General features: G+C 38.1%; 1 protein-coding gene and 1 long non-coding RNA gene across 2 annotated transcripts; one reads left to right on the forward strand and one right to left on the reverse strand.

The window, feature by feature from the left end:
* Nucleotides 1-692: 692 nt before the first annotated feature.
* Nucleotides 693-4,871, reverse strand: LOC103512787 (glutathione S-transferase 1-like). Its single transcript, XM_026826172.1, has 6 exons — nucleotides 4,687-4,871; nucleotides 3,629-3,687; nucleotides 3,248-3,286; nucleotides 2,368-2,518; nucleotides 1,388-1,555; nucleotides 693-877 (listed from the first exon to the last, which is right to left on the reverse strand). Exons 1-6 carry the CDS (start codon nucleotides 4,825-4,827, stop codon nucleotides 725-727), a joined length of 711 nt encoding a protein of 236 aa, XP_026681973.1. The 5' UTR covers nucleotides 4,828-4,871; the 3' UTR covers nucleotides 693-724.
* A 253-nt stretch (nucleotides 4,872-5,124) lies between these two features.
* Nucleotides 5,125-5,670, forward strand: LOC113468900. The gene is made up of 2 exons (XR_003392488.1): nucleotides 5,125-5,202; nucleotides 5,402-5,670. It is a non-coding gene; the product is annotated as an uncharacterized LOC113468900 (long non-coding RNA).
* The last annotated feature ends 6,116 nt before the right edge of the window (nucleotides 5,671-11,786 follow it).

Genomic DNA, 11,786 nt, shown 5'->3' on the forward strand with positions numbered 1-11,786 from the left:
GGTATGCAAATCTATATAAATAAAATTGTAGATTTGTCTGTACATTGCTTAGAATCGTGAAATTTTTAGTTATTCTTACTCCTTATGCATCCACATACATAAGATCTTATTTAGACTGCGGGAGTAAAGGGACTTTTCAGTCTCATTCTGGCAGTATAAACAGGGTATATTCTATTCTATTTCAGGTCAATGCCACCATCACCGCCAACACATTCTTCGGTGGTCACCACGGTGCTGAGACCTTATCTCAACTGATAGTCTATGATCCTTACACAGCCTCAGTGGTTATGCCGGAACGAGTGGAAATCCAGGACGGCCCTGTATATCCTTACAGAGGTAAGATATTGAACAAACGCCACAAGACAAGACGAAGAAGAAATAATTATATATTTTTCTAAACATATAAACAAACTGTGAGCCTCTGGCTGGTTGCTCAAAAACACAGTATAGCGATTAGCGATCAATCTTGAGATAATTGTCATCAAGTGTCCCTTAGTGTGAGTAGTTTAGCATCAAAGTAATGATTCGTTAAACAAACTGTGAGCCTCTGGCTGGTTGCTCAAAAGCACAGTATAGCGATTAGCGATCAATCTTGAGATAATTGTCATCAAGTGTCCCTTAGTGTGAGTAGTTTAGCATCAAAGTAATGATTCGCTCCGAATAACGGACACCTCCAAATAGCGGACACTTCTTGGGGAACGGAAACATTTTTATCAATTTCTAATCAAAGAGATGATCTATTCATCCTCGCTTGAAATGCAGCTTTGAAAATGTCCAAACTCTCTTGGTTGGCTTCTTGGTAATCTTTCATGTTGGCTCTGCATCGCTCTATGTAGGCTGCAACTTTGGGGTAGTTCGATATTTCTGGCACGAAAACCTAATGGGGAAGAAACAAGAAGAAAGGGTTATATTAGGTGAAGATGGTCATTAAAACCTCTAACTCCACAAACTATGTATTTGTTCACCATGTAAATAGGAACACTCGGGAGCACCCGTCGATATTTCAACTTCCAGGCTACCTGCCTCGGTGGGGCAATGGTCAAAACGCTCGCCTGGTAATTAGCAAGGCGTGTGTTCAATTCTCAGTCAGGGTATGAAATTTTATCCTTGATATTAGCGAGTTTTTGCAACCAAAATTAGCGTCCTTTTAACTGAAATCTTTAACGTTATTTGACGAAAATTCGTTTTTGCGCATGTACAGAAACGAGTTTTCCTCGAATGAGGCTAAAGAGTTCGAGTTTTCGTCACATAAAGTTAAAGAGTTTAAATAACGGGACTATTTTTGATTGCGAAAACTCTCTATTATTTGAGAATTTGACCAGAGTAAAAGTTCCAACCTCTACTGTTGGGTTAAAGGTACTCTTTAGTTCTATACAAGATTACCTACCTCCAAAGTTGTCAGAGTAGTAACAATGGAGAAGTCTGCTATTGTGATGTGGTCACAAGCGATGTATGTCCACTTCTCTAGGAACTTTTCTACTAGGCTGTAAACATCGCGAGTTCTGCGGATGTTCTCTTCGGGAATATCCTTCTTCTTAGCGAACAGGATCCGGAACTGTGAAAGGCAAACAGAGTATCATCATAGGTTCAAAAACTTCATATTGTAAAAATGATATATCATATTAGCGAGTTTTTGCACCAAAATTAGCGTAGCGTTAACTGAACTCTTTTCGTCAAATAACGTTAAAGAATTCAGTTGACGGGGCGCTATTGTGTGGCAGTCGGAATGCGGTCTGTCAGACAGTCGGAACTTATGATATAGGCAGTAGCATTCAAGGTACCCAATCACGTTGCTTCTATCACTCAGAAACTGGTATTCTTAGACCATACCGTTTGAAAATCATTTCTATGTTGGGAGAACCAAACGCAGATTGAACCCCTACCCGCCGACATCGACAGTAAGATTCGTAAAAGCTTTAAGGCTGTTTGCTAGTGCTTATTCATACTGCTTAAATTAATATTCGTGTTTATCTACTGTAATTTCTGAAGTCAAGAAATTTTAGGGAGAAGTCAAGTCCAGGACACACACACACAAAACCGAGTTCTTTTTTAAGGCCCCCTCGGGATCACATCAGGGTTTAAGTCAAGTACCTATATAACTTCTGTTCAAATAAGTCTTTAGCTCTTTACGCCAGCAGTTAGTTATACTTTTATGTTTTATGGGAATGATATTTTAAGACTTATTTGGGATTCTAACTCTAACTTGCGTCTTTCCGCTAACTAAGCAACCAACTTAACCATTCCAAAAATGGAATCAAAGTTGATTTTCAACCGGGATTCTTTTGTGATTGAAGACCGAAGTACCTATCTATAAAGTTTTAATATGTAGTAATCCCCTGTGTAGTTTGACCTGTCATTAGGGCTTACTTTGAGGAAGGCCGTGTCCAGAGTTTCTCCGGGAGCAAAAGTCACTTGTTTGAGTTGTACGGTCAGGTCCAGACTTAGAAGACACAACTTGACGCTTCGGACAGGAGGACTGTCATTCTTAAAGTACAATATGGGACCCACCATGCTGGTCCTGGAAAAGGACAATGTTAATATTGATGGGGTAGTAAAAAATTAAACAACACTTGATAGATGGATACTAGGTACATTCGACGGTCGAAAATAATTTACATCAAGAGTGCCTGCTTACTTGTACAAAAGTAGATAAAAAACACTTTTCTTAAAACTAAGCTTAAAACATGCTCAAAATGGATTGTCTATTCGGGACCTTGGAAGAAAATGTCGGCGGTGTGTAGGTAGGAAGGTAGGTACGGACCTACTAGCTATTTATGAAACGGAAATCAGATAAATACTTGCATTGGAATCTCCGAGCTCATTGGTTGTTATAAATAATTTCATTTAATAGTATCAGAAATTTGAAAGTCAAACTTTGACACACAATATTACTCGTATTTGTAGAGAATAAGAGATTTGCTGTTATGGAAAATTTTTATTCATCTGAACGTATTTTCTCGATTTTTCAAAAGCACAAAACAAACTCGAACTGAAAACGAACACTGGTCTGATCTTCACAGACTCAGGTATCAGGTAGGTTCTACTATCAGTAGTTGGTCCAGACCATAATAATAAGAATGGCATCCTGTAAAGTATACCCATAGGGTACAACGCATAATGTACACATAATATCTTCCTATTTATAATGCCTGTGCTCTTATATCATAAAGGAAACAGTGTTGCCTAATGATTTTTCTTTGATTTTCTTCTAAGGAAAACCCCACATTGTGATAGGTATAACAACGACATTATAGGGGTGGATACTAGATATTCGTTGATGGCATGACTGAAACACAAGGCGAAAACTAAAGTTAAGGAAAATCAGACGTAACCACGTAAAAGCCCGTTCACACTTGTTCGGAAAAAAAAAATGTGTCGTGTGTAGTGGGAACACTCATTTAAATTACATTGACTACAGGACATTCGGAAAAAAAATCGGATGAACGTGTAACGTGTACTCGAACTCAATGAAAATTAATAACTACGGTCTGCCCGTCTTGGGACCGATTTTCAACATTAGAGCCATGCGAAGAACACAAGGTCAAAATTCACATGCTGAAGACATTATCTTTAGCAACAGGTCAACAAGATGTGCAGGCTGCTCCTATAGGTTCATAAAGAGACTCACCTGTCCCAAAGTATAAACCCGTTGTCATCTAAGACTGGAACTGAATGCATGGGATTTTTCTGAAAAGTAACGAAAAAGAAAATTAATACAAATGTCTAGGAGCACTTTGAGTGTTACCTCATAGCTCATAGGAGACTTCAGATTGAAAGCTCCTCAAAGCTAACATTCTATCCTCATTAATTCTTGCCTGGGCCTATACCTGGGAACATCAAACCTAAACCACCTGTGTTACGAGATATTCATGGTCATTAGTCATTAGTTATTAAGTCATTTGTAGGTAATACTACATTCATTGCATAGGATTCTCACTGAGTGCATCAACCATATGAATTGAGTATACCTACATTCTGAGGTACCTTCTGGGGCTCAAGACTACTTCAGTCTGACTTTCTAGACTTTACCTTTCTTGAGTGTTACCTCATAGCTCATAGGAGACTTCAGATTGAAAGCTCCTCAAAGCTAACATTCTATCCTCATTAATTCTTACCTGGGCCTATACCTGGGAACATCAAACCTAAACCACCTGTTTACGAGATATTCATGGTCATTAGTTATTAAGTCATTTGTAGGTAATACTACATTCATTGCATAGGATTCTCACTGAGTGCATCAACCATCAACCATATGAATTGAGTATACCTACATTCTGAGGTACCTTCTGGGGCTCAAGACTACTTCAGTCTGACTTTCTAGACTTTACCTAGATTCGTATAAGCTCAACCCATCCCTATAGCGCTATTTGCTCCTACACCTAAACCACAAAGTAGACTTTTTGTGTATGGAGTTAAGCTGAGACTTTACCTAAGTCCTACTTTCTACAGTTTCTATTTATTTATTTATTTTCTATTCTTCAACTTGTTATTTCTCACCTCTAGGAACGCAGGCTGCAGGTTTTCTTTCTGGAACAGGTTGACAAATTCATAGTTGGTTTGCTCCTACATCTAAACCACAAAGTAGACTTTTTGTGTACGGAGTTAAACTGAGACTTTACCTAAGTCCTTCTTTCTACAGTTTCTATTTATTTATTTTTTTCTATTCTTCAACTTGTTATTTCTCACCTCTAGGAACGCAGGCTGCAGGTTTTCTTTCTGGAACAGGTTGACAAATTCATAGTTGACCTCCAGGCCTAGAGCTCTGATACATAACTGTGTGGCTCTCACTGGAGGACTTCCATGTACATAGTAGAGGGTAAGAGCCATGGCTTTGTGGACTACTGGAGATTGGTGCAAGCTCTGAAATGAGACTGTAAAGTTGAATTTCCCGTTGAATTGACGAAAAGAATGACGGATTGACGGCAGTTAAGCAGTTAGTTGTTGGACCTACTTTGATTTGATGCCTCGTAGATCTTGGTCATAGAAAACATGCCTTGGACAAATAAATAGCTGTCAAAATCTCTTGACTTGGAGGGCGGAGCGCTGCCGCGCTCCTTAATTAATGAAGAAAAGTCTTCTGGAAGGTAACTTCAGAAATACTATTAAATAATATTAGATACCTATGTACCTACATTTGTAAAATACCTAACTCTTTTCAGTAGTTGAGACAGGATCATCTTCTTTTCAACATTTGAAACTCAGGTGTTATGCAAATAAATAGCTGTCAAAATCTCTTGACTTGGAGGGCGGAGCGCTGCCGCACTCCTTAATTAATGAAGAAAAAAAAGTCTTCTGGAAGGTAACTTCATAAATAATTAGATATGTACCTACATTTGTAAAATACCTAACTCTTTTCAGTAGTTGAGACAGGATCATCTTCTTTTCAACATTTGAAACTCAGGTGTTATCTATTCTGATCTTCTTTTTCTCCAACCACGACGTTAGACAAACTCGGTTTCAGAACAAATCGTAATTTATTGTAGGTATCTATATTAAGCTGTTTACATTTGTAAGTGCATAGGTACCTTGCACCTGCTTAATTTATTTACTTTTACCTACTACATATAAGATCACGCACAGTTATCAAGAACTTTCTAAAAATATTATCAAATCCTTACGTATCAACAATAATAAATCAACAGACAAAAATTCACAGAAAAACTACAAAAATGATTTTATTCAAATTTTAAATAAGTATCGAACTTTGTTGCACTGCAAGTAAAAAACCTACAACATTACTGAGAAAGTGAGAAATTTGTGTTGCCCGAGAACTGAGAATCGGAGAAACTCCACTAAACTAAAAACATGCTGCAATTCACAACCATAAATATAGTCGGACACTAATTTCGAAATATGAAAGGCAGAGAGCGATAGTTGTTTGATAACAGGTGATTACAATCAGCTGTTGAATATGCTACAGAATCTGAATACCTTGTTTATCCTGTTCAAAATTCAAATGAGACTAAAAAGTCCCTTTACCCCAGCAGTCTAAACAAGGTCTCTTGTTTCGTAGGGGTTAAAAGAGGTTTGATAGAGGGAACTCCAACTGCTAAGGTCTTATCGTCCCGAAAGCGACGAGGGGAGAAAGCCAGTCTTTCCGAGAACGAACCTTATCTATTTAGGAAATGAGGTTTATTTATAGGTGACTAGTATGGACGTGTTTCAGTCGATTGACCAAAGTGCGGACTTGCTTCAGAAAGCTGAGAAACCCTGACTGAGAAAGGTAAAACTCTGCCATGTCCACAATGAGTTATTCTTATCGAGTTACAATCCGTTTCCTACTACGATAAAAACTAAGGGTAAAATGTCATTTTATTAACACTTTGACTTCCATAGGAATTAGGATGAACACTCCCAAAAAAAAAAAAAAAAAAAAAAATGTCACAAATCCATGATTCTCCTTTCTTCTCCCCCCTCATTTCTCAAAGACATATTGATTTCATTTCGAACGGATTTAATAATGATCAAAACAGTTTAGATCAAAATCCATGGAGGATTGACTTGTTTATTTGGTGCCCGAGCATGGTCCTGGAACAGAAATTTAAATAGAATTAAAATGGAGGGGAGAGAGAGAAGGGGAGTGAGAGGAAAGGAGGAGAAATAGAAAAGGGAGAGGGGGAGAACGGAGAGTGAGGGAGAAAGGGCGAAAGAGAGAAGGTGAGCAATAACGGGGAAAGAGAGAAGAGGGAGAGAGAAGGAGAGAAAAAGGAAATTGAGAAAGAAGGGAGAGCAAGGTAAGAGAGAGAAATGGGGCAAATCCATAAATAGAAGATATCTGACCACGTTGGGATAGTCATCCAGTTCTGGCAGAAATACCTGCAATTAATCCAAGGCAATTTGAGAATGTGAGTTTGAGAAAAGAAAGAAACTCTTGCCAGTTTATGTTAGCTTGGTTGATAGCGCGTCTGCCTTGTAAGTGTTAGGCCACGGATTTCCGGCCGGAGCGGATTTTATCCTGATGGGATAATTTTCATTCTCGCGCGGAACGGCTGGCTTTCTCCTATCCTATCTTCCTTCTCTCTTCGATTTTGGGACGATAAGACCTTAGTAGTTACAGTTCCCTCTGTCAAAAAAAAAAAAAAAAAAAAAAAAAAAAAGGAGAGAAAAAGGAAATTGAGAAAGAAGGGAGAGCAAGGTAAGAGAGAGAAATGGGGCAAATCCATAAATCATCAGATAACTCAAACAAAAAGACTGCCAAAACAGAAGTACGAAAGCTCTCACCTTTGGGGCAACATTTGCAGTCATTCTGGCATTTGCAATCAGAACAGCAACTCTTGTCGCCTGTGAACAGCAAAATACAATAATTATGACATACCTATGTACATCGTCCATTATTTTATTTATTGGTTCTTCCTGAGAATAATTAACCAAAACATGAAAAGAGTCATGATAGACCATAGGTACTAGGTAGGTATATCACAGCTCACAGTTACCTACGTATTTATCATTAACTCCACTTGTTTTCGGCCAGCCTAGTTAGCTTGGAGGGTAGCGCATCTAGCTTGTAAGCGCTACGCCGCGGGTTCGATTCCTGCCCGCGGCGGATTTCATCCTGAACGGATAATGTTCGGGAACGGCTGGCTTTCTTTCTATACTGTCTTCCTATTGTTAATTTATTGGTTTTCCTGAGAATAATAACCAAAACATGAGAAGTGTCATGACATGATAGACCAAAGGTATATCACAGCTCACAGTTACCTACGAATTTATCATTAACTCCACTTGTTTTCGGCCAACCTAGTTAGCTTGGGGAGTAGCGCATCTAGCTTGTAAACGCTAGGCCGCGGGTTCGATTCCTGCCCGCGGCGGATTTCATCCTGAACGGATAATGTTCGGGAACGGCTGGCTTTCTTTCTATACTGTCTTCCTTCTCTCTTCGTTTTCGGGACGGTAAGACCTCAACAGTTACAGTTCCCTCTATCAAACCTCTTAATAATGGATGTTCATATTGTCATCTGTAATACATATGTTTACCCCCCCAGGTTTACAGTTTCATGTTGAAAGTTTTTTGAAAGATATTTTGTTTTACACGCAAGCGTCGATAGGATAAAATATAAAAATGCCCAAAAAATGGCTCAACTTCCTGTCGGCAACATGAGACTGTAAACCCAAAGGTTAATTTTTCTATTAAGCATTATCTTAAATAAATAGTATTTTTACCTGTTATTTTCTTCAGCTCACAATATTTCTCTCTCATTTCCTTCACTATTTCAAACGTAATAATGGAGCAGTTGCAAATGGGTAAAAATTATAAATAAATGGTCGATTCATATGTAAAAAGTTGAGAAAAATCCAAATCTGAAGTCAAAACTCCAAAAAAGTAACTTTAAAAGGTCGAAAATTCAATTTTTAATTGCCGTTCCAATGACAAAGTTCAAAGATTATATGTCATAGCTACTCATTTTCCTCACGAGGCTGAGTGGGCCCCGCAACAGCCAGTCATGGAATCAATCATTTGCATGATACAAATTTCTTGACCCCGCCGGGAATCGAACCCGGATCTCCCGCGTGCAAGGCGAGTGCAGTGACCACTACGCCATGGGAGCTGACAGCTTAAAGTTTCTTCGGGCATTTTCTCATTCGGCCCCAGTAAGAGCTCTGGTGCTTAAATGTCAAACTACATAATTAATTACCTTCAATAATGTCTTCTACCCTCTCTCCAGCGCCTTGCTTTTAATTTTTCATTCTTTCTTCGGAAAAATAATAAAGAATGTAGTTAGCGTCTGAGCTGAAAATCAATCACTCTTGTAAGTAGATGGGTATTGGGTACCTCCTACCCCCTACTTTTTGAAGGTACCTACATACTTGCCCTTCTTCTACCTATGTATGTACGATAGCTACTCTCTAAGTTAGTTACCTACCTACTTGTTCTACCTACCTGTGTACTACCTACTTTCGAATGTAGGTACCTCCTTGCCGTATCTACTAACTTCTTTTCGATTGGCTCCTTCATTTTCAAAGTCCGTCCGTCAGGTGATCGGAAAAACCAGTAACGGATTATAATAGACATAGGTCACAAAAGTCATAGAAATAGTGAAATAGACGTTTTATTTGTGTAGAAGGAAAAGGAGGAAGAAGAGGAGGAGAAGGAGGAGTAAGAGGAAGATGAGGAAGAGCAGGTGGATGAGAAGAGGGAGGAGGGAGAGGGAATGAGGTTTGGGCTGTGGAGGTATATCTTGACATCAAATGACAATGTTATCAACTTATCCTATCACAAAGAAAACTTGTATCAATGTCAAATAGTCAAAGGGAATTTTATATTAACATAGGTACTCGTACCTACCCTACCCAACCTACACTAAAGGTAAGCACCCTTATAATAGCCTATCGCAGCAGTTCCCAAACTTTTTTCTACGCGGCCCACTCAATTTAAGTTTAAGTGATCCGTAGAGATAGGGAACTAGGTATTTCATTCAACGTACTTCAGTCGCTGCTTTTGTGTATTTTCAAATCCCTGCCGGGGGAAAAAGTTAATGGAGAGCTTCCACGATTCTTTAAGGTAGTCACTCGTACGTACACGTACATTCATAATTTCATACTTGACCAAATTTCCAATGGAAATATCAGCATGCTGACCAACCTCTGTGGTGTAGTGGTTAGCACGGTGGATTTTAAATCTGGAGGTTGGTGGTTCGAGTCCAGGTCAAATTTAGCGTAGTGCATTAAGCGGGGACCGACATTTATGACAAATTAAAATTCCTTTTTCTTTTTGTCTGTCCTCTACAGACACTAAAGAGCGATTTTCCAATGGAAACAAATAATGATCTCGTGTGAAAGACCCTTGTGTTCACGCGAACAATGCAGAATCTCATTTCGAGAAAAGCGTTAAAAAATATCTTCAATATCTATATTCACTGAGTTTCCTCAGATGCTGTAGTTTGGCAGACCATTGTCATTTGTGACAGGATTTCCTAAGGAATAAAATTGACCTAAGGAAAACACTAAGGAAAAAAGGAATTGACCTGAGGAGCAAATAAATTGATCGTGCATAATGCCTGGACCATGTTGTGGTAATTCCTGTCGAAAAAATATCTTCAATATCTTTATTCACTGAGTTTCCTCAGATGCTGTAGTTTGGCAGACCATTGCCATTTGTGACAGGATTTCCTAAGGAATAAAATTGACCTAAAGAAAACACTAAGGAAAAAAGGAATTGACCTGAGGAGCAAATAAATTGATCGTGCATAATGCCTGGACCATGTTGTGGTAATTCCTGTCCCAAATCCACGAAAGGTAAGAATTACTCATTCTATTTTCTTTTCTTATTGCTTTCCCTTGATGATTTCACATTCCCTTCTCAGAGAAAACAGGCATCTCCACTAAAATTTTATTACACATACATATCTTTCCTTTCTGATTAAGTAAGTGTAGGTACCTAGGGTATTTCCTATGCTTACTTCATCTGCCTATTACGAGACATCCATTACATCCGAGTTTTACAATATTGTTCATTTTATTTTACCTATCTACCTACTAGGAAAATAATATTATCCTTAGACCTTTGGTGGATGTGTCAAAAAAACGAAAGAATTTTCCTTAGTAGATCTGCCGTTCTGCCAAAATATTAACCTTAGTGGGCATACCAATACCAAAATAGTAAAAAACAATATCCTTGGACCTTTGGTGGATGTGCCAGATCCCCGAAAAGAATTTGTCAGTGGATGTGTCAAAACTCCGAGAAAAGAAAAATAATATTATCTTTATACTTAGTGGATGTACCTGAAATTCTTTACCTAAATAATTATGTATTTAACTTACCTATTCATATGATTCCAACAATTGATGCAGTCACCATGGAGGAGGTAATACTTTCCATGTACCTATCTAAACTATGTTTGTATCGATGTACTATAAGCCGTATAAGCACCTAACAGAAGTCGGTAAGATATCTATGCGTATCTTTGGCGGTTTGACCAAGATAGCAGGTATGTACGTACACGAGTACCTATACGCTACACGAGTAATCAAAGCGAACTACCTATTATGATCGTCTTCTATTCTTTACTACCTACTTAATATTTTAATAACTATTTTATACAGTTGAACAAACAGGTTACAAAGAACGCAATGCGACGTTGCCAGCTTATAAAATAAGTCGTCCAACTAAAGCTACATGCATCTGGCAACAATTCCAATTGATATTTTTAGATCCTTTTTCAAGGTTTTTCGATTCTTTCTGACTAAAGATGGAGAGTTTACTACATACTAATACATATATTATGTGTATGCCTACCTGAGTAGGTATACACATATACGAGTATGTATTAATAATGGTAGGTAGGAGCTACGTGTTCTTTATCAGTTAGGTGCATACCTTAGTACCTATTGCCTATTTTGATAAGAACTGAATGAATTATAAAGTGAAATAGGTAGGTAAATAATTGTGGACGAAGGTATAGAGGTAAATCGTTGACCTTGGACAGTTGGACCAGAAAAAAATTCTCTTATATCGAGGTTTTTTTCTCTCTTCTTTCCAGGTTATTGGCTCGAAAATGAAGGGCCCAGAAATTTTTCTCGTACATCCAGCATCCAGGATTCTCTATATTCGACTCATATTCCAAGTTCGACTGTGTCATAGTTTGCTCAGATTGGATACCTACTATATGTATTAGTAGGTACATATATGTACTTGTACATCGTGTTGGTACTTCTGGAATAGAATTAAAGTAAAAGAAACAATGAGCAATGAACATGTATAAACAGAAAATGAATAAACAGACTTTTCGTCTCAAATCAAAATAACTTTTCTTTTTCTTTCCGGATTTGCGAGTATATGTGTAGGTTCC

The sequence above is a fragment of the Diaphorina citri genome, unplaced genomic scaffold, assembly GCF_000475195.1.
Source record: "Diaphorina citri unplaced genomic scaffold, Diaci psyllid genome assembly version 1.1 scaffold884, whole genome shotgun sequence".
NCBI lineage: Eukaryota > Metazoa > Arthropoda > Insecta > Hemiptera > Psyllidae > Diaphorina > Diaphorina citri.

Excerpts from the sequence above, each read along its gene's own strand:
- LOC103512787 (XM_026826172.1), bottom strand. The coding sequence starts at position 4,827 with ATGGCTCTTACCCTCTACTATGTACATGGAAGTCCTCCAGTGAGAGCC. Across the intron at positions 3,287-3,628 it reads GGGTTTATACTTTGGGACAG|TCATGCCATCAACGAATATC; the intron begins GTGAGTCTCTTT and ends CTTGTGTTTCAG. Across the intron at positions 878-1,387 it reads CTACTCTGACAACTTTGGAG|GTTTTCGTGCCAGAAATATC; the intron begins GTAGGTAATCTT and ends CTTCCCCATTAG.